We start from the raw sequence: 20147 nt of genomic DNA, 5'->3' as shown, positions 1-20147 counted from the left end.
ATTAAAAGAAGCCTTCAGTAGTTATATTTTATATTAAAAGTAGAAATTCAACATTAATTCAGACAGAGATCAGTCTGCACCAGCCCTTCCCACAGCTGTTCTGCAGCATTGCGGGTGCAGACGGGTGTTGTGTCAGCGCACAGCAGCAGGCGCGTGTACAAAGCGTGCATGTGGCATCCCCAGTGGTCCGTGTATCCCCCCACCCTCCAATTCGGTCTGTGAGGGAGAGGATGCGCACGTGCACGTATACATTTCAGTGGGGGACGTGGCAGGGGAACATGGAGCAGAGGGAAGACTCAAATGGAGATTGCTCTCCATTTGAGAGGGACCAGGCGTGGTGGCCACCACGGCTTGGCCTGTCGCCCGCCTCTGTCCCCTCCCTGCAGGCTGCGGGGAGCCAGGGTGGGCATCAGGCTGGAGGTGGTCACTTCTGCCCCTCTTCCAACTGTGCAAAAACTCCAGCTCACTATATCCTCAAGTGTGAGAGATGATGCTTCAAATGCCAACATGTCTGTGATCATCTAAATTATGCGATGAAGACCAATCAGGGACAGAAATCAAAATTCTCCAAGGAAATCTTTAATAACATTGACCTCAAGACCACCATGCTACTAAAGGCAGAAGCAGTGAATTGCAAAGAGAAGTGAAAATGGTTTACACTTTGTGCACGAGTGGGAGGATGGATGTGTGAGTGCTCTCAGTAGTAGTGAATGGCAAGCAGACCTCGAGGGTAATGTTCCTTTAAGAAAGTGACCTCATCTTTAATGTAACCTACCTATAGAGGTATGTAAAGATTTTCACTGGCTGTAAAAATTTATATTCAACGGATTTGGCATCCCATAAAACCCCAAAGGAATAATGGAATGGAAATGCACGTGAATCTTGTGTTAGGTTTGCACCCTGCACTTCAGTCTTCTAGTGTCTAAAATAAAATAGGTCAGCAGGACATTTTCTTTCGGAAAACCAGCTACATCATGTTGGCTGGTTGTGTGATGGGTTACGCTCATCTCTCAAACCAATTAGCAGGGATTTTTAAACACAGCTAAATATGCCTACGTTGTATTTCAGTCCTTCCAGTTGGATGGATTGTAAACTATTCCTTTCTTACTGTTTAAATAACTTTCAGGGTACACCACAGTAGGTGTTACATCTCTCAAATATAGTTAAGCAATTGCTTTATTTTTTTTTTCTTCCTCAACTTGCCGTGTGCGGGTATGGAACCAGTGATTCCTGTCAAAACGAAGGTGAATGTCCTCGCAGGAGGTCAGCCAAAGGCTCATATCAGGTGTGTTCACTTAACGAGCTGCTGTTAACGGCAAACCAGCACTCACCCCTCCCAGCCTCCCGGACCCCTTGAATGTCAGTTAGCCGTAGATATTCACTGCTTGTGGAGTAGGTAAATAGCCAAAGGTGTGCACTAAAGCAGGGAAGGTCATTTTGGGCTTTTTGTTGAAAGAGGAGGGTGGCTCCTGTGTGATAAAGCCCAATGCTAACCACACAGCTTGCAGGACAGGGAGTAAATAACCTTGTCCTGACTCACTTTTGTGCCCATCAAAAATCAGTTCCAACTACATCCTCAGTTTTTAGGCAACAAATTCCAACTATTTCCCGTAAAGGAAGCTGTTCTTTTTTCACTATCTAGGAAAATGTACTTTAAACGTATAAAACACAGCAGTTAATTTTCTCCTGAAGGCAGAGCTTGCTACATCATGTCCATTCCCAGTGCTATCAATCATTATCCAGCCAGCATATTGTTCAGAAGGTGGATCTGTGAGGCAGAAGGATTAAAAGGTAAGAAAAGGAAGGCTTCTGCTTCTTATTGGTGCCAAGGGCAAGTGAGATTATGTCAAACCTTTAAACGGAGTCCCCTTCCTCTGCCCCACCCCCTGCTCCTATATAACACGTGCTGCATTTAGCAACACCTGCTTTTACCCAGCCGCTGGTGGGGTGTGTGTGTGCTTCTTGCCACTGCTGATGGATGCTCTTGCCAGCAGCCCCCTTGGGTGGCTCTGTGCAGGTGTCACCGCACTTTTTGGGGTGACTGTAATCTGCATGGCCAAGAGGAGCCTGGTGGAGAAAGCGAACGTGCTGGTCTGGAGCCTCCTGCCTGTCTTGCTGGGGCTGCTGTGCGTGGCCGTGCTGGGCGCTGGCGGGGGGCTGGCGGTGTTTTGCACCCTGAGTCTCCTCTCCTCTGCGTACCTGGGTGGCCACGCGCTGCTGCCCGTGGGCGACAGAGCCGTGCTCATCACAGGTAAGGTGCTGCAGACGCACTCTGGGAAGCAAAAACTGGCTTTTTGTGCAAGTGGGCTGGAAAACTTTGTGTCCTTGGGTTAGGTACCTATGAAATGCATGCTTGTAAGGTTTTTCCTTTTATTTTTTTTTTCTGATTTTATTTGCTTTGCCAGAGATGTTTGTTTTTTTTTCCAGGTAAATAAGTGTTCTGAAATTAAGTAGAAAAGCATCTTAATAGATGCTGTTATTTTTTTAGTGTCTCATTTAATCTTTACAAGTAGCTTTTTAGATGTACTTGTGAAATTAACTGGTGCAAAAAGCATAAGAATACTTACGATGATCTAATTTTTTAGGAGAGACATTTATTTCTGGAAGCCCTCAGAACGCTACATTCGTACATTACTTTTGTTTACTTGAATTTATTGCACTGGTTACGGATGTGCGGTTATCTTCTGGTGTGCACGTTTGCACAGTGCACACTGTGTATATCATGCATATATTTCCAGACACTGGTTTGGTGCCATCTCTTTGAAACGATGTATGAAATCATTTGGGAGTGAATAATTTCCTTCACTAGCAGTGAAAGTTCAGAGCTACTGAATTCTGTCTCTATTAACACTCTAATCTACTCAAATCCCACTTTTAGTTTGCAAGGATGGCATTTTTGTAGTTTAATGGCTTTTCTCCTGTTTCTTCTAAAACTTTAAATGTTGTTTATTTGTGTTAATCAAATCTTTAAGCCAAACTGCCTGACAACTGCTTCTTGCACTGTTAACTTGCTCTTTTTTGTTTTATTTTCCATTTTTCCCCTCTGAAAAGCTGAATTAAGTTGCTTTGGTTTATATAGCTATTTCTTGCAGAATTTCATTTCATTTTATAGGGACACCTGGAAATAATTTAGATTTGCCTAGCAAGCATTAATACAGGGATTAAATACAAAAGTTAAGAGAGGACAGGATGAGCAGCAAGTTCTCCCCGTGCAGTTTAGCTGCCAGCTGGGTTTCTCCCTGCAGGTGTATGGGATGAAGATGGGTGTCAGGGAGCGCTCCTGTCCCAGCCCTGCAGACACAGGGATTGCACTTGGGCATCTTCTTACTTCTTGTAAGACTGCAGCTCTTCAGGAAAGAGCACTCTCTCAGAGCTTACCTGCTGTAGAGAATTTGAGTCAGAGCAACACAGGGCAGTGAAGAACAGTTGGGTGTACTCCAGCAAGTGAATGAGCTCGCTTTGTACCTGTGCTGCAACTGTCCCAAAGAAACGCAAGTTTGGACACCTCTGACAGCTGACGCATCTGAGGAGGTTCTTCTTGGTCTTTATTTGAATCCAGACTGGTATTTGAATCACACCCTCCATCAACTGAAATGAAAGTTTTACTCAACGCATTTCTTGGTTAAGTTGCTCTGACTGTAGTACTCTTCCCTTTAACAATTGTAGGATGTGTGTCTGTGTGCATGTGCTGGTGCAGGGTGCCTTTAAATCAATTTTGGTTTAGTTTTCTCCAATTTAGACAAGACTTGATGCAGGCACTTCATGGGAGATGGTGGGGTTTGGGTTTTTTTTGGTGGGGTTTTTTTTGTTGTTGTTGTTTGTGGGTTTTTTTTTTTTTTCCTCTCTTTTTTCCCCTGCTCAGCCCGCAGGGTTGAGGAGTGCTGCTGTGCTCTCATCTCACTGATGAGACCTCTGCCTTTGGCCAGAGGATGGAGTAATCTCTATGCTTCTCTCCCTGGGTTTTGTCAGATGTTGTCCTGGTCCTCTCTGGAAGTCCCTTAATCCAGCAGTTCACCGGAGAACCACGCTAAGGGAAAACTGTACGCAGTTGTCAAAATGCTTTTGCACATGAATAACTGCGGGCATGTGCTCAGTCTTAAAGTCAGTGGTGAAACCATTTCTGTGGATCCTCTTGCTAGGGGTGAGTGCTTCAGGATCCTTAAACAGAAGCTCCTGGGCATGCAAATACTGTATTTTAGTTTGGTAGACCCAATAGCTGGCTTCCCTAAAAATTAAATTATCATGGAGAGCCGAAGTAGCAGGAATTGTAGTATTCTTGCTGTGATTATTCCGTGTGCAGTGCGATGAGTTTCTTTCATTAAATTGGTCTTTTAATTCTTAATGTGTGATGGCATTTCTGATGCTTGGTGTGAGTTGATGATAAATTCTCAGTAACGATGCAGTTACAGTCACTAGTGACTGCCTTTCTTATAATAAGTCTTCTAATAGTTCACAAATTGTTATTCTTTACATAGAAGCGATGGAGAGGGAATTCTCTATTTCTTCCATGTAGAGACTCAACTACTGTTTGAATTTTATTACTTGAAGGGTAAAGTTTCTCTGGACTTGGATAACAGGTCCGAAACTCAAATCAGACTTGTTTTGATACAGGCTGGGGACAAACCCAGCGGCAGGCACGGATAGACACTGCTTTTTATTTACTTTTCAGGGTTGCTACACCCATCCCTCGATGTTGGGGGCTCTGCCCCTTCCCAAGGTAAAGCTGCATTGTAAAACTTAAGCAATGTGTAGATCTCTGGCTGTGTACTTGCTGGGAAGGACTTGATCCAGAAATAGGATTTTTTCACTAAAACAAAAAGAAGGAAGGACACTCCAGCCTGAAACCCAGAAATCTGTCCTGTCTGTGGGGTATTTGCAGGCCTCTTCATGCCTCTTTGGGGAATTCCAAGAATGCAGGTTTGTTCTTCTGTTCTCTTTCAGGTCAGGGCTGCAAGAAACTAAATGTGATATATGTGGTGCTCTGGTGCATCTTCAACAACCTGCAGACTTCAAAAATGCCAAAACGTGTTGGTGTGGTGGTTTTTTTTTTTTTTGGTTTTTTTTTTTTGGTTTTGGTTTTTTTTTTTTTTGAAGGAGTTAAGTAGAGCATGAGTAATTCTTTTCAACATCTTGCACTGATTGATCCAGGCATGTAGTATGTGTTTCTTTCAAGTTACCTGGCTTTAATATTTTTTTACCTTTCAGGACTAAAGCCTCAGAACCCAGAAATTAAGATCTTGCATGATTAAGATGGCAGTTGAATTCTATTGACTGTGGATTTTGAGTGCAGGAGCAGGCCTGTGAATAACTACAATAATCTCCACCTCAGTGTGCTGAGATGGCAGGTTAGCCCTTACAAGTTTCTGGTAGGGGGTAAGTAGGGAATATCACAGCTCTTTCACAAACAAGGAAATAGTAAAAAACTGGCAGGAGTCTCAGCCCTTTGTCCCACATTGAGCTTTCCAGCCATGCAGGTGGGTTTGGAAGCTGAGTGTTTACGTAATAAATTGCTATCGCAGGAGACAGCCAAGCCCTGGGGTAGCTCCATGGGTCTTGGTGCACGTCAGCATCCAGGAGCTTTCTTGCTGCAGTTTGCAGCGGAGGGTGCAGTGCCGCATCGTGGGACATGCTGATGTATCTCTGCTTTACAATATAAAAAATACATTCATTTCTTAAACACCTTGTTTTTCTCCTGATACTGTCCTTTGCATAACTCCTGCAGCACAGTCCCTATAAATGCCTTTCTTGTCCTTAGCAGAGTCCTGTGTCACTTCATTGGGAGTCTTGGGGGGCAGATGGGTGAGATGTTTCCTCTCTTGCCAAGTTGTTTCTCTGTAGATGGGAAGCATGGAAACTGGAATTAAAAAAGACACTGGGCAAGAAAATGTTTAGGAGTACCATAAGGCAGTGGCAACAAAATACTGTATCAGAGGGAGAGACTTATGAATCAATGGAATTATTTGTTAAATATTCATCATTCTTACCTGGTGGGAGGATTTGCACAATTGTGATCACAAAGGTTATTGTGTGTTTGCCTTAGTGGTGCTTCCTGCATTTGGTGGTTCATTGCTTTAGATGGATGAAGTTTGGGAATAAGTCTAGAGGAGGATAGAGGACATAAGAGAAATTCTGATGCAAGTTTGCATAAATTTAAATAGCTGGTGTTATTTGGCTTAGCGTAAAAATGCCATTCTGAAGCTTTCTTAGGGTTTGAAATCATTGAACTCCTTTGCAGGTAAAGACACAGTTGCTTACCTTTGGCTTGGTGGCAACCTGTGGGCAAAAAGTATGTATCAGAAGGATCCAGATGGTAGATACTTGAATAAAATAATGAAAATTCTTTGAATTAAGAAATAGAAGCAAAGAGTTTATTTGAATTCCAGTGCCCTATAATTGCTTTGTCTAACTGAGATTACAAATTAAAGTATTTGTGTTTTTTTTTCTCAGTTTGATATTTTTTTTTCTAAATACTCTTCTTGTTATGCTTCGGTCTGAATATTTGTAGAAAACCAATCAGAAGTTTTATTTCTGTAAATCCTAGAATCTGTTGGTGGTAGAGCATGAACTGATTCCATCAGCTCTGAGCCAGGAGGAGATGCTCTGTCAATCTTTGTGGAACCTGCAAAGGTCCAGCTCCTCAAACCTTCAGATCTGAACATTTCTTTCTACTGTCATATGTATTTTGGTGATTTTTTTTTTGGTCATCTTTTTGGTTACATTTGCATGTATTTCCAATACATGTTTGTTTTTTGGTGTGGTGTGGGGTTGGTTTTGTGGTTTTTTTTTTTTTTTTTTTTGGTTTTTTTTTTTTTTTTTTTTTGGATGATGGTTTGGGACAAACTCACTTTTCAAGTGTCTTTTCATGCTTTCAGGAAGTGACACTGGAATTGGTCATGCACTGGCTAAATACCTGGATAACATAGGTTTTGTTGTGTTTGCTGGAGTTTTGAATAAGGATGGACCTGGAGCTGAGGAACTGAGACGAACCTGTTCTCAGAGACTCTCTGTCCTGCAGCTGGATATAACCAATGCCACCCAAATCAAGGAAGCTTATCTAAAAGTCTCGGAGAAGGTGCAAAATACAGGTATGGCTTTTGTTTTTCCATTATAATGGGCATACTAATGTACCTGCTTACAAGGTGCCTCTCTTGCCTGTTGGCTGCATCGTGGCTTGTGTGTAGGTCATTTCTGTGCTGCAGTCTCAGGGTATTTATATTGATTCCTGCTTTCTGGCACATACGAGAAATGACGATGACTGTTCAAGGAGGGGGTACTGTGTATCAGTATCTGTGGATAGTCTGCTTTGATCTCAAGGCACCATCCAGCTCATCAGTTTAATCTTTATGGAGTTGATTTCCTGCTGTATAGCAGCTCTGTGCTTTCTCCTGTACCCAGGGCTCTGGGGAATCGTGAACAACGCAGGCATCCTGGGCTTCCCTGCCGACGGTGAGCTGCTCCCCATGAGCACGTACAGGCAATGCATGGAGGTGAATTTCTTTGGGGCTGTAGAGGTGTCCAAGACCTTCTTACCGTTACTTCGGAAATCCCAGGGGAGGCTGGTTAACGTGTCCAGCATGGCAGGTGAGTTGAACTAAAGTACCAAATAAATTTCTGGTGCAACAGGAAAAACAACTAACTTACTTGGCAAAAATGCTGAGAAGAGTGTTGGTCGGTCTTGCTTGTCAATACACCTAGGGAATGGGTATCTAGGTAATAAGTGCAGGTTTTTCTTTCATTTGGGAGACTATTCCTAGATACCAGCCCTTAAAGCAGAAGAGTTTAATATGACTTTAAAAAATGCTGTTATATAAAAGACAGTAAAATTCAGATCTTGCTATGAGTGATGGCTTTGTGAGCTTCCAGAAAGATGAGTGGTAAGGCACAGACTATTTTATACATGTTCTAGCAGAAGTCTGTGACCATCTCAGTTTGTGTGTTGTTGAATCACATCGTGGAGATGCCCCAAAGACACAAATTTATTTTAGGTATGTTCATGACATTTGCCATTTGTAACAGTCCTTGATAAATGTTAGATATTTCAGTTGGGCAGCTCCACCTCTGCACCCTTGTAGGGCTCATGTACTCTAGTTGGAGTGAGAAAGCACAATGATAAAACACCTGTTGAAGAGAAACATTTAATTCAAGAGCAGAAGGCAGTTTTATTTTTTGCTGTATCCTATGGCTCTTTCCAGAGTGCAGAGTCGTAGAGCGTGGTCTGCTAATAACCCAGGACCTGAAGAGAGTGTGTGTTTGTATTTCTTTTAAGAAAATAACCAAATATTTTTAAAATACTCTAGCCTGACATATTAGCAAAATTGTATTTTTTCATTAATAAAATAATTTTTTAAAAGTTATTAACAGTATATAATATGCTCTCCAGTTTTGTCCCATAAATTGGATCCTGTGCTTGCTATATATATATGCCTTTATAACACAACCTTCTGTTCTAGGACAGCTGAGATGCTACAGTATCTGGTAGCCAACAGCTGAGGAGCAGGAATGGTTCTTTGAAAACGAGACCTGCTAGAAGCAGGATGTCATGAGGCTGGAAAGCATTTTTGCTTTAAGACCTCTTAAGAATTTACCATATCATCTGCTTTCCAAATTTCCTTTGCCTTGTCTTCTTGGAACCTTATTTCTGTGCAGTTGGTGTCCATGCCTGCTGTATTGCTGAGGTGGCTTGTGCAAACATTACCTTGTGTTCATGGCTTACCTTGAGGATGTGGTCTCAGCCTAGTTTTGACACTGCTGTCTTCTGTTTGTTTGGTTTTTTGGTTTTTAATCCCAAGTATGTTTGTATCTGCATGCCTGTGTTTATAGTTTGTTGCTGACACTTAAAGAAATCAGGACTGAATTATCAGAAGGACCTTTCTGGTGCCCACCAGCCCTTGCAAGCACAGAGGACAGACCTCTGACCGAGTGGAGCTTGCACTTTTGGTGTTTTGGGGCAGACGTCTTAATTCTTGGCATGAATCACCGAGCTGCCTTGCAGGGATAAGTGGAGAGCTTCCCTGTGCTGAGTAATTTGCCCTTGCAGGAGTTGATAATGACCCTGCTTAAACTATAGCTGTTAGCACAGATGCTCTTGCATGCGGGTTGATGTGGGTAAATAGCTTCCTCTTAATGCAGGCTCTGAGGGCCCTTTGGTAAAACATTAGCAGAAAAGTTAGCGAGGTCTCATTGTGCCCAATCTATTCCTGTCTGTGTAGAGCAAATCTAACTGGACTCAAGGTTAGCCTGACCTCAGAGGGGAAAAACTATGTGATTCAATGGGCTCAAACCAATTGAAATTTAAACTTATTCAGATGCATACAGAAGAATAATTAACATATAATTGGCCCAAATTATTCAAAGGAATGGCTCTGTGTGAGAAGGTCCTGTGATACCTTGGTCACTGCAGTATAAAATGTAATAAATGGCACCAGTGGCTTACCTGAAAATGCCCCTGTATCGAAGTATTTTCTTTTAAAAGATTTCAGTACATTGAGCTGAATGTGTAACGTTTGAGATGGACGCTGTATCGGAGGATGTGCCCAACTACCCATGCAGGCAGGAGGAGTGATGTGCCTCAAGGGAGAAGGGTTGTCCTTTTGTTCCCTCCTGCCTGCTGTGCCACCACAGCCCATGGTGGCTGTGATGACCCCTAGACATGGCAGTGATGCTCTGTGCGGTGGTAACGCCAACCTTGTGGAGAAAGGGGGGCAGCTGAAGAAGGGGAAGATGCTCAAATCAAAGCATCTTTAGATTTTTCTAAAGCTGAACAAGTGGCAATCTGCCAGTTTCTGGAACAGACGAAATCTCTGTAATTGGAGGATATTATTTTCTGGAAGCTTTTGTTTTGTGAACATATGGATTTATTTTAAATTTGCATAAAATACTGGCTGTTTTCTGTCTGAACAAATGCTGCTGGGATTGGCAAAGATGAGATATGGGGTTGATGGATGGACCATGGGTTTGATGGACGGACCACTCGGTGGATAAGGAGTTGGCTGGATGGCCGCACTCAGAGAGTGGTGGTCAACGGCTCAATGTCCATGTGGAGATCGGTCACGAGTGGCATCCCTCAGAGGTCCGTGCTGGGCCTGGCCCTGTTCAACATCTTTGTCAGCGACATGGACAGTGGGATAGAGTGCACCCTCAGCAAGTTCGCCGACGACACCAAGTTGTGTGGTGCTGTCGACACGCTGGAAGGGAGGGATGCCATCCAGAGGGACCTTGACAGGCTGGAGAGGTGGGCCTGTGCCAATCTCATGAAGTTCAACCAGGCCAAGTGCAAGGTCCTGCACCTGGGTCATGGCAATCCCAGGCACAAATACAGGCTGGGCAGAGAATGGATTGAGAGCAGCCCTGAGGAGAAGGACTTGGGAGTGCTGGTGGATGAGAAGCTTAACATGAGTAGGCAATGCGCCCTTGCGGCCCAGAAGGCCAACCGCATCCTGGGCTGCATCAAGAGAAGCGTGGCCAGCAGGTCGAGGGAGGTGATTCTCCCCCTCTACTCTGCCCTGGTGAGACCCCACCTGGAGTACTGTGTCCAGTTCTGGAGCCCTCAGCACAAGAAGGACATGGACCAGCTGGAGAAGGCCCAGAGGAGGGCCACAAAGATGATAAAAGGGCTGGAGCACCTCTCTTATGAGGACAGGCTGAGAGAGTTGGGGCTGTTCAGCCTGGAGAAGAGGAGGCTCCGGGGAGACCTGATAGCAGTCTTCCAGTACCTCAAGGGGGCCTACAAGAAAGATGGGGAAAGGCTGTTTAGTAGGGCCTGTTGCGATAGGACGAGAGGTAATGGTTTTAAAATAGAGGGGTGTAGATTTAGATTAGAAATTAGGAAAAAATTTTTTACGATGCGAGTTATAGAACACTGGAACAGGTTGCCCAGAAAGGTGGTGGAGGCCCCATCCCTGGAAGCGTTCAAAGCCAGGCTGGATGAGGCTCTGAGCAACCTGACCTAGTCAGGGATGTCCCTGCTCCTTGCAGGGGGGTTGGACTAGATGACCTTTGAAGGTCCCTTCCAACCCTAACCATTCTATGATTCTATATCACTATAGATGGGGGATCTGCTTCCTCGATGGGTCTTGGAGAGCCCTGTCACCTGGGGGATGTGATTCCAGCTTTGGTGTGTCCACTGAGGTTTTCCCCAGACTTGCAGTCTTGTCTCTGGTCTTTCTGAAACTAGCTGAAAGAACTGGAAGACAAGTTGGCTTTATAAAGCTAGAATTGAGATTACTTACCCTGTTGTAACTGTGGTTTATGGTAGGAGCTTGAAATTTGTGTTACAGTGACAACAAGAACAGCAGGATTAAACTATTGCTTCACTATATGAACTAAAACATTATCTGTGTTTTGAAACCAACAGTCATAACTTTCAGCAGTTTTTACCCTTAAATGCAATACAGTTCATTTTTTCTTGCCATACAAGGTGTCTTATCAGGTGTTACTGAGCATAACTGCTATAAGCAACTGCTAATTTACAACTTTCACTTTTTTTTAACCTCCAGAAAGAAATGATTCCCTCACTGACTTGTCTTTAACCTCAGTGAGAGCTGCATAATTTTGGTTGCGCTATAATCTTCCTTCTAAATCACGAAAATAAAGGCTGGAAAGAACCGCCGTCGAGCTTTATCATGTTTATATTGCTCCTGCAGGAGGCATTCCGCTACCAAGGTATGCTGCATACGGTGCATCAAAAGCAGCTTTGTCCATGTTTTCTGGAGTAATGAGGCAAGAGCTTTCCAAATGGGGTATTAAAGTTGCCGCAATTCATCCATCAGGCTTCCGAACAGGTTGGTATTTGACGTTTTGGGTAGTTCTTTCTGCCTTGCCTCTTTACCTGTAGTCCAGCATCCTCAAACAGAGCTCTGAATGATTCTTAGCAGTTGGACTTTTTTCCCGTTCTCCATGTTAGTTACGGAAATTAAGATAATTTTTTACATAAACTGTTCTTTCCCATTCTGCACACTGCCTGCCTTTGCCTTTCTCCTGGGTGGAGGGGAGAGCTCTCTTTGCTTCGAGACAGGGCAGTGTTCAGGCGATTGGTGCTTTCTTTCTGCTCTAGCTTTTTTGAAGTTAAAAAATAACAAGCATCACTGTGTAGTTGATTTGGAGTGTTACGCCTTGCTTATCCGGCATGACAGCTTCAGGACTGGCTGTCCGTCCTACCTTTCTCAATATCAGAGCTCTCTTTATTGAGGTGCGCAGTCTTGTATCGAATTATCTACAGCAATACCTGTCATCCTACTTGCTGTCAATATTACCCTCTATAGTCCTCTCCACTCCTTCACGCTGCTGTGCTTCTACTGCTTGCTGTTCCAAATCCTCCCTCCAGTGCTCTGAGCACTTTCTGCAGAGCCCGTCTGCATTACAGACTCATCTCCTGCTGCGCCCCATGCCCGCCCGGGAGCAGAGTGGGTGCTGTACAGGTCCCCGCTCTGCGGACATGCCTGGCAGCTACCTGAGGACAACATCAAAGCCTACTGCTGCCTGCTCAGAAAGTCCTGGTGGCTTCATGGAGACAATTTTTATGGTGATGAAAAGCAAAATGGTCTTTTTCATAAAACCCCGCGCCCTTGAATGCCTCCCCTCCTGGGAAGGGGCCCTGCAGGGCACTGGGCTCTGACAGCACCCATGTGGTCAGTGGTACCTGCCTGAGATTGTACCTTCAGGGCCCCACTTGGCTGCTGTCAGACTTCTGGATGAAAACATCACGCATCAAAACAAGTATTTGAGATTTAAATATTTATTTAAAGATTGGTCTTTATTTGCAATGCATAACTCATGGTAGTTAGGCAATAAATGCACTGGAAAAGCCACTGCTTTCTTTCTTACCTGATGCAGATTGGGGAAAAATAGTTGTTTTTTTTTTTAATTTTGTTTTTAAACCTGGCCGAATGCCAGCCTTATCCTTCATGAAACTAGTTAGTGAAACACCAATGTCACTCGTGAAAGAGGAGCTTAGCACTTGGCCAGCCCAAGTGAATCCTGTTCATCTTGGTTTGCATGCCTTTCCTCAGTCACTCGCATCAGTTAATAAATACTGATCAGAAACAGCCACAAAATGAGTAAGGACAGAATGGCAAGGGGAGTGGGGAAAAGGGAAAAAATGCTGACTTCATAGTGAGAGAGTCTTTTTAGGTAGAGCTGGCAACCAAATGGTGCCTGAACCCCGTGCTTTTTGTATAGTCTGTGCTTCGTGGTTTCCCTTCTCTCCCAGGTAAAAGCACTCACAGCTAACCAGCTGTTTTGTCTTTTTGTCACTGACACAGTTTAGAACAACTGTGAATCAGGGTGGTGGTGGAGAACAACTTAATTATAGATGACTTTTTAAAATTCAGCCCTAAACTCACTTGCTATCCTGTGATGTTTCTACTGTAGGTATACAAGGCACACCTGATCTGTGGGACAAGCAAGAGAAGGAGCTGGTAGAGAACCTCCCAGCAGACACAAGGCGAGCCTATGGTGAGGACTACCTCCTGGGGCTGAAGAGCTACCTCCTGCACATGCCCGCGTACTGCGACGCCGACCTCTCCCCCGTGCTGAACGCTATCCTGCACGCTTTGCTGGCCAAGAGACCACGCGGCTTGTACACCCCCGGCAAAGGGGCTTATGTGCCCCTCTGCATCTTCTGCTACTTTCCTGTCTGGGTCTATGACTTTTTCATTAGTAAGATGCTGAGTACTGAGTCTGTCCCGAGGGCGCTGAGAACGTCAGAAGCTGAAAGCAAGAATCTTTAAGGTATCCATCAGCATTTGTCTTACTTGATGAGATAACTGGGGAAAAACTGTTCCAAGACACTGCTATTTATTGTACTGTCTTTGTTAAATTGCATTTACACTGCCTTGGAAACAGAGGTAAATCTTTGTATTAAGAGTAATGTTCAGGAAAAGTGGTGGATAAACAGAAATAGAAAGCTATCCCAGATGGGGCATTTCTAGAGAAATTTGTATGTTTTCCTGATGTCTTTGGATCCTGCCTTCTGTATAAGGTATCTCATGAGGTTATATAGCTCTTGTCTGCTTCAAAAGGTACCACCAACGCACAGACAGATGTCTAATCTGTTTTTTAAAACAAAACAAAGAAGTCCTTGAGAGTTGACAACTTTCTTAAAAATTATAAGAAGCTGCATATATTCCTATTATTGGAAAGATTTAAGAGCCTAATTCAAATCTTTCTCATGGCAGCTTCAGCCCAGTACAGGGTTTATTTTTGTTCTGTTGCTTTTGGACTTGAGACATGATTCACCTTTTCTTCCCCGAGTTTTGTGAGGTATAGTTTGATGTTTATAATGTGTGCTTTTTGCTAGTCTAAGCAACATAAATTAGTTGGGGGGGGGGAGAGGAATGAATAAAGACAGATCAAGACCTTCACAAATAAGCAAACAATCTCCAACCTACAGTATTATAAAAAGTAATAGTAAGTATGTCAGCTGCTAATTTTATATCACTACCTTGGTCATTCTGTGGTTTGCCTGTATATGCCTGTGCTGCTTTAATCATTAGTAAACTCTGATTGCACTTCTGCTTTTTGTGCAATTCCTTACTCGATTCTGGGTTTACAAAGAACTTAGGATTTTGCCTGTTTCTCCCTCTGCTTTGGGAGAACTTTTGCTCACTCCTTGAAGATCAGGCAGTCTTCAAGTTGGCGTTACTGGAGTCCAGTGTCCATCTTCTGAGAGGTCTCGGTTGCTCCCCTTGCCTAAATTAATTCTAGGAGGGTCCAGTGCCTCCCTGCTGCTGGTTGTCCCTGTGTCCTACCATGAAACCCACACCAATGCCAAGAGGTTGGGCAGCCTGCCTGTATTTTCCTACCCCACCCTCTTTTTGCATTGCCTGTCACGTCACCTGGCTTTGAAAGGCTGTGATATCTGAAAAAAAGCCTCATCCCCCTGAGCTCCCTGGTTTGGTTGTCTGTCCTATGCATTGCTTTGATGAAATCCATTTCTTTTCAGATGACAGACATTTCAAAGTCATTACATTCTGGGCTTTAAATATAGATGCACTTTTTTTCCCTGTCCTTTCTGAACAAGTTCTAGTCTTCTGTCATAATCTTGCTCATGTGACATACTCTTGCAGTCAGCTGAACAAAATCACAGTTTAATTTGCACCTGTAGTATTTCTTCAGTCTCCTCCTGCATCTTTTACTTCAATGTAAGACTTCTGTGAATGTATAGAGGATGCTCAGCAGGTTTGGCCCACCATTTTGATTTGTGCCCCAGTCTGGAAATCCTCCTGTCCTATACATACTGTCATGATTATTGCTTTTGCTACGGAGGCTTGTCTCCTTGTGGGTTTCTATCAGTCCCTTGATTACAAGTTTTTACTTTCCTTTGAGAAAGTGTGACCAAAAATGCTTTTTTCACTCAAAAAATCTGGGATTATTTCTATCTCTCTGCCCATTTCTTCCTTTATTTATTTCCCAAATTTCTTGTCAGCCAAAGAGCATAATGAAAAAATAATATTTAGTAACTGGATTGTTGCGAGTGTCTGTCTCATCTGACCCTTTGTGCTTTTGGGAACTGCTGCTGCAGCCCCTCCCTTCCCGGGCTGCCTTTGCTCCCATACTAGGCGAGCACTGAGGAGGAAGGTGGCAGAGGACCTTCTCCATGGAAAAGGGACAAAATGGCAGTCGGTGCCTTGTTTTGAGCAGGACGTGATCCCAAATGGCTCAAAGGCAGCTTGTGAGCTGAAGGGAAATGGGGGTGCACTGGGTGGCAGCCTCTGAATTCTGGCTGCCTTCAGGGTGACAGAACTTGCTTCCTGTCAAGATCTCCGTCTCGGACAGAGGTGGTTGTTTTTCACTTAACAACCAATTTAGGTGTAACTTAGGTGGGCTGGAATTTTGCCATTAGGAGCAATATACATTATACAACTGAAATTCCTCTTAGCAGCCAGTTAGCTGTTTTGCATAGCAATCTTCATAACAATCTTTAATTGTTGCTTTGTTATTTGGATGTTGTTATAAAATGTAATTTTTTTTTCCTCCCCTTCACTTTCTTAATAGGAATATTATCTTGCACACTGCAGACATATTAAACTAGGCATCTACATAGAAAATTTGATTTAGTTTTATTTTTTTACTTTTATTTCCCAGGAAATTTGTGTTCTAAATAGTCATTTTACATCTCTCTGCCTAACTACAAATATATTTTTAGCAAGACTCAAATAATTGTGGTATCAAAGATTATTATTGTTTTGTTCCTACAGGGATCTTTGTATTTTAAAGATAATTCTGTTGTAACACATTATTGAATTATGTGTCATTTAATGGGCTGTAGTATTAGAGCTAAATTTCTTTTAGTAATAGTTTGCATTGCAAATAATCCAAATGGTGAGGCTGGGAGAATAAACTGTGGGGGTTTGTGGCCAACGCGCCCATGTCGATGTTAAAACTGATGCTAGCTCACGCTCTCAAGGACCAGTGTCTAGGTGTAGAGCTCCTTTGCTAACCAGAAAGGCTGATCTAATACAAGGCTCTTTTAGGTGTAGGAAGAGAGGATGTTTCGTTCTAGCTGTGGAAACTGATATATTAAAAAAAAAAAAACCTGAACTAACCACTGTGATTTGGGCCTATTTTCAAAGACAACATTCCTAATGAGAAGCATATGGCATGAAGAAAAGCATCTGACAAATTGAAGAAATTGGCTGTAGCCCTAAAAAAGGGCTAATAAATAATACTCTAAAATGTCACTTAGTGCTCCGACTAATCAAGATTGTATATATTAAAAGCACATACATCTATACTTTAAAAGGGATTATATGCTCCAGAAATCAGGATTAAAGAGTAGATTTTATCCACATCCTTCTGATCAGCGTTCCTCTGGAATGCAGGTTGTGATGAAGAAGTAAACGCTGTCAGATTCTTTTTACCAAGCAAATCCCTCGCTGGTGTCCTGGGGCTCCCACTTTCCTACTCTGTGTTTATTACTCTGGCAGACATCTGTTCTTCATGTGAACATTTGATTTTAAGATATGTAGGTTTGGTGAGACAAAAGGTGAGTTGTAAAGTCATTTGTTTTTATAACTTTTTTTTTTTTATTCTGGGTCTCTTTGCCCTCTTTACTGGGGCCCCCGGTGACAACGCTATCTAATGCAGGCTTCTAGCATTGCAAGCTGGGGACAAGGGGTAAAGCATCAGGTGGTTTTGTGGTTAGGTCACTGTCTGACCATGGCAGAAAGTTTTGGTGCTGAAGGACCATCTCTGCATTTCAAGAAGTTTTAATGAGCAGAACTGCCTGTATGGCTGGACGTAGGGAAGGTGGCTGTGAAAGTTTTAAGTGTGCTCAAATGAGAGCTCTGCTAGTGAGTCTGGGGCTGGATGAAACTGATGGTGCAGGAGAGTGGGGAGCTCTGGATCACTGAGGGTTAAATAATTACGTGGGGACAGGGATTAATCCTAAAACTGCTCTTGGGCCCTGGAAGAGGCTGAGCAGATCCTCCTGCTTCAGGCCATTTGTTGGTGGATGCCTTGGTAACGTTCATGCACAACTTTGGTGTTCAAGGCAAAGCCAGCAGTATAGCATCTCATACATACAGAAATCTTAAAGCTGATTTTTCACCAGTATAGGCCAAAAAAGGGATGTGGAGAAAGAAAATAGTAACTTTTTTCTAATTTAATGCGCATGAACAAAAGCTTAGTTATTTCCAAACTAAAACATTTAAAATTCAACTTAAAATGACTCCATACTGTAAGTTATACAGGAATATTAAAGAATCACCAGATTTTGCCAGTTTGACTCCCTGCTATCTTGAGAAAAGAGGGAAAAACTTCTGTGTTCCTATGACTTAGTGCTCTGGCATGTATGAGGCTTTTTTAATTGTATTTTTTTTTTAATAGCTGTATAAGAAAAGTTGTTATAATTCTTTGTATTCAGAGGATGCTTCCAGGGAACTTTCAGGTCTTGGTGATGTCAAAACACACTGGTTTTGCTCTGAATTAACTAGTCCAGGCACAATGTTGCACAGATACACTAAAATGGGTCGTGTTTCATTCACTTGACTCATAGAGTCCACATCTGGCCATCAGCATGCATCTCTGCACCAATCATATTTACAGCATGTTTGGGACAAATAAGTGAGTTTGGTCATTTTTCCTAAAAGGCTGATTCTGGGATGCTTTCAGAGACAAAACGTTGCCTGGTTTAGCCTTTTTATGGCTGTGTTTTGGAAGCAAGTTGGATTCCCAAAGTGGTGCAACACCCACGATGTTGTGCATCGTGGAGTCATCATATTTCTAGGAACGCTCAAAGAAACTTTCTTTGAAATAAAATTGATGCAGACTTCAAGGGAAAAGCATTCAAACAAAAGATCTTGGCTCCTGCAAGGAAATTAACAGGAGGGCTTATTTTTTTTTTTTTCCCCTCCATTTCTACAAAGTGTTAGGATACTTAAATGGAAAGTATTGCCACTGCCAGGAAACACCCAGCACGTTGGATCCTGAGATGCCTGAGGTGCAGTTGTTCCTGCTGAAACTTGTCAGCTGATGTAGTGCTTCCAATGCAGACACCATTGTTGGCAATATTTCAATAGCCAATGCTTTTGTCATCCAAACTGAAGATTAGAGCTTTTGCTGTTCAATTATAGATGTACTGGGGCAACTTTGAGGCAGTGGGCTTTTACCATAGTAAGGAGGTAATTTCTGTTATTTTTAAAGCATGACCAAATCATAAATCAAGAATCACTGACATCTCATGAAAGGAGGCGAGTTTTAAATCTCTTTAATAAGATAAATGAGTTTTAAGCATGTTGTATAGGTCGTTGTAACCTAAGCTAATGAATCTGGCTTTAACAACCTGTATGAAAGTAATTACAGTGATATAAACAGTCTCCACAGGTTTAATGCCTGGAATATGTAGGTTAAACAATCCAACTTTATGTGTCTATTAATCTTGTTGCCTTTAGCTTTGGAAAGAGCACTGGGCAAGCTGGAAACTAATCCTGTGAGCTAAGAACTTGGATCTTGACAGCTACCATGAGTGAGAAAAGTAAGGATGGCTCAAGAGTCCAAGATGGCTCTCAATTCCCAGCCTTTGCTATCAGTCTGATCAGTCAGGAGAGCTCTGTGAGGTGCAGAGTGTGTAGCACTTTCTACAGAGCCTTTCAGAAGTGACCTCTTAATTTGACTATATTTTTTCAAGAGTTTCATGTTCTGGCCATGTTGCCACCCAGGCCATCTGGATTTGGGACTTCCCCCTTCTGGTATAAAAGGATGTGGCTCAAACTTCAAAATAAGAGGTGGAAGATGAAGCAAAGGTCAAGGGGTGTGAGAATGAAAGATCTAAAGAAAACAAAATGACAGTGATTGGTATAAATGGCAGACAGCGAGGGAGGCGGAGGAAGCATGGTGATGCTCAGGAAATGGGTTTGAGCAGGTTCAGCTCTGTTGGCATGTCTTACTTGTGTCATGTTAACCTACTCACTGTCTTCTACACCTCCTCCACCACCCCCGTCAACACCTGGCTCTGAAAAGTGCTATTTAAGAGACTGTGAACTGTGATCAAATTACTTACTTCGAAGCCTTACTCATGTTACTTGGTTTTGTAGCATCCCATCCCACAAACCCCTCAGATGGGGGTGACCTGCTCTGACACAGGGGGGTTGCAGCAAGGACAGGGGTGGATGCTCCAAGCTTGCCTGGCTCTCGGTGGCTTTGGGTGGCAATGAGGGAAGCAGATCTTTTACTTCATTATCCCTGGGAATGGGGAGAAGATGTTGGCGGTGGGACAATGCACATCAGTGCTCCTACGCGAAGCCTGTGCAAATCTGGCAGTCCTCACTTCTTTGCTGTCTTTCTTTGGGAGGGAAAGAATGTTACACTGTACTTCATGTCATAATGGAAAAAAAAAATTATTGCCCTTTAGCCATAGTAATTTCCATAGCAGCAATCTGTGAGAGTAGGTGTCGTTGTCTGTCTCTGGTTTCCTGTGGGCATGCACTGTCAGCAACAAGTGCTGATACCAACCCACCAGCCTGTGTGGAAATCTTTGATGTGTGTATGACACAGCGAACAAAGAAAACAAGATTAAGAGGAAGAAGATACGCATCTGAGAATGGCCCGAGGGTGATTTATTCCCCTGCTGCGTGGGCAAGTCCTACCTTTTCAGAAAAAGGGTTAGAAATCACTGTTGTGACTTCTGCATATCTCTGAAAGCATCTTAA

At 43.1% G+C, this 20147-nt stretch overlaps 1 protein-coding gene across 1 annotated transcript; it reads left to right on the top strand.

The window, feature by feature from the left end:
• The first annotated feature begins 1974 nt into the window (after positions 1-1974).
• HSD17B2 (hydroxysteroid 17-beta dehydrogenase 2) lies at positions 1975-13727 on the top strand. Its single transcript, XM_086758267.1, has 5 exons — positions 1975-2251; positions 6873-7085; positions 7396-7581; positions 11643-11780; positions 13369-13727. Exons 1-5 carry the CDS (start codon positions 1975-1977, stop codon positions 13725-13727), a joined length of 1173 nt encoding a protein of 390 aa, XP_086614393.1.
• The last annotated feature ends 6420 nt before the right edge of the window (positions 13728-20147 follow it).

Source organism: Chlamydotis macqueenii, chromosome 13, assembly GCF_036417535.1.
Source record: "Chlamydotis macqueenii isolate bChlMac1 chromosome 13, bChlMac1.mat, whole genome shotgun sequence".
Lineage (NCBI taxonomy): Eukaryota > Metazoa > Chordata > Aves > Otidiformes > Otididae > Chlamydotis > Chlamydotis macqueenii.
The sequence above is the reverse complement of the archived record's forward strand: the minus strand, read 5'-3'. Positions and strand labels throughout refer to the sequence as shown.

Bases quoted from the DNA above. Each gene is read 5' to 3' on its own strand.
- HSD17B2 (XM_086758267.1), top strand. From the start codon at position 1,975: ATGGATGCTCTTGCCAGCAGCCCCCTTGGGTGGCTCTGTGCAGGTGTC. The intron at 7,086-7,395 runs GTATGGCTTTTG...TCCTGTACCCAG, and splicing joins GGAGAAGGTGCAAAATACAG to GGCTCTGGGGAATCGTGAAC. The intron at 7,582-11,642 runs GTGAGTTGAACT...TTGCTCCTGCAG, and splicing joins TAACGTGTCCAGCATGGCAG to GAGGCATTCCGCTACCAAGG.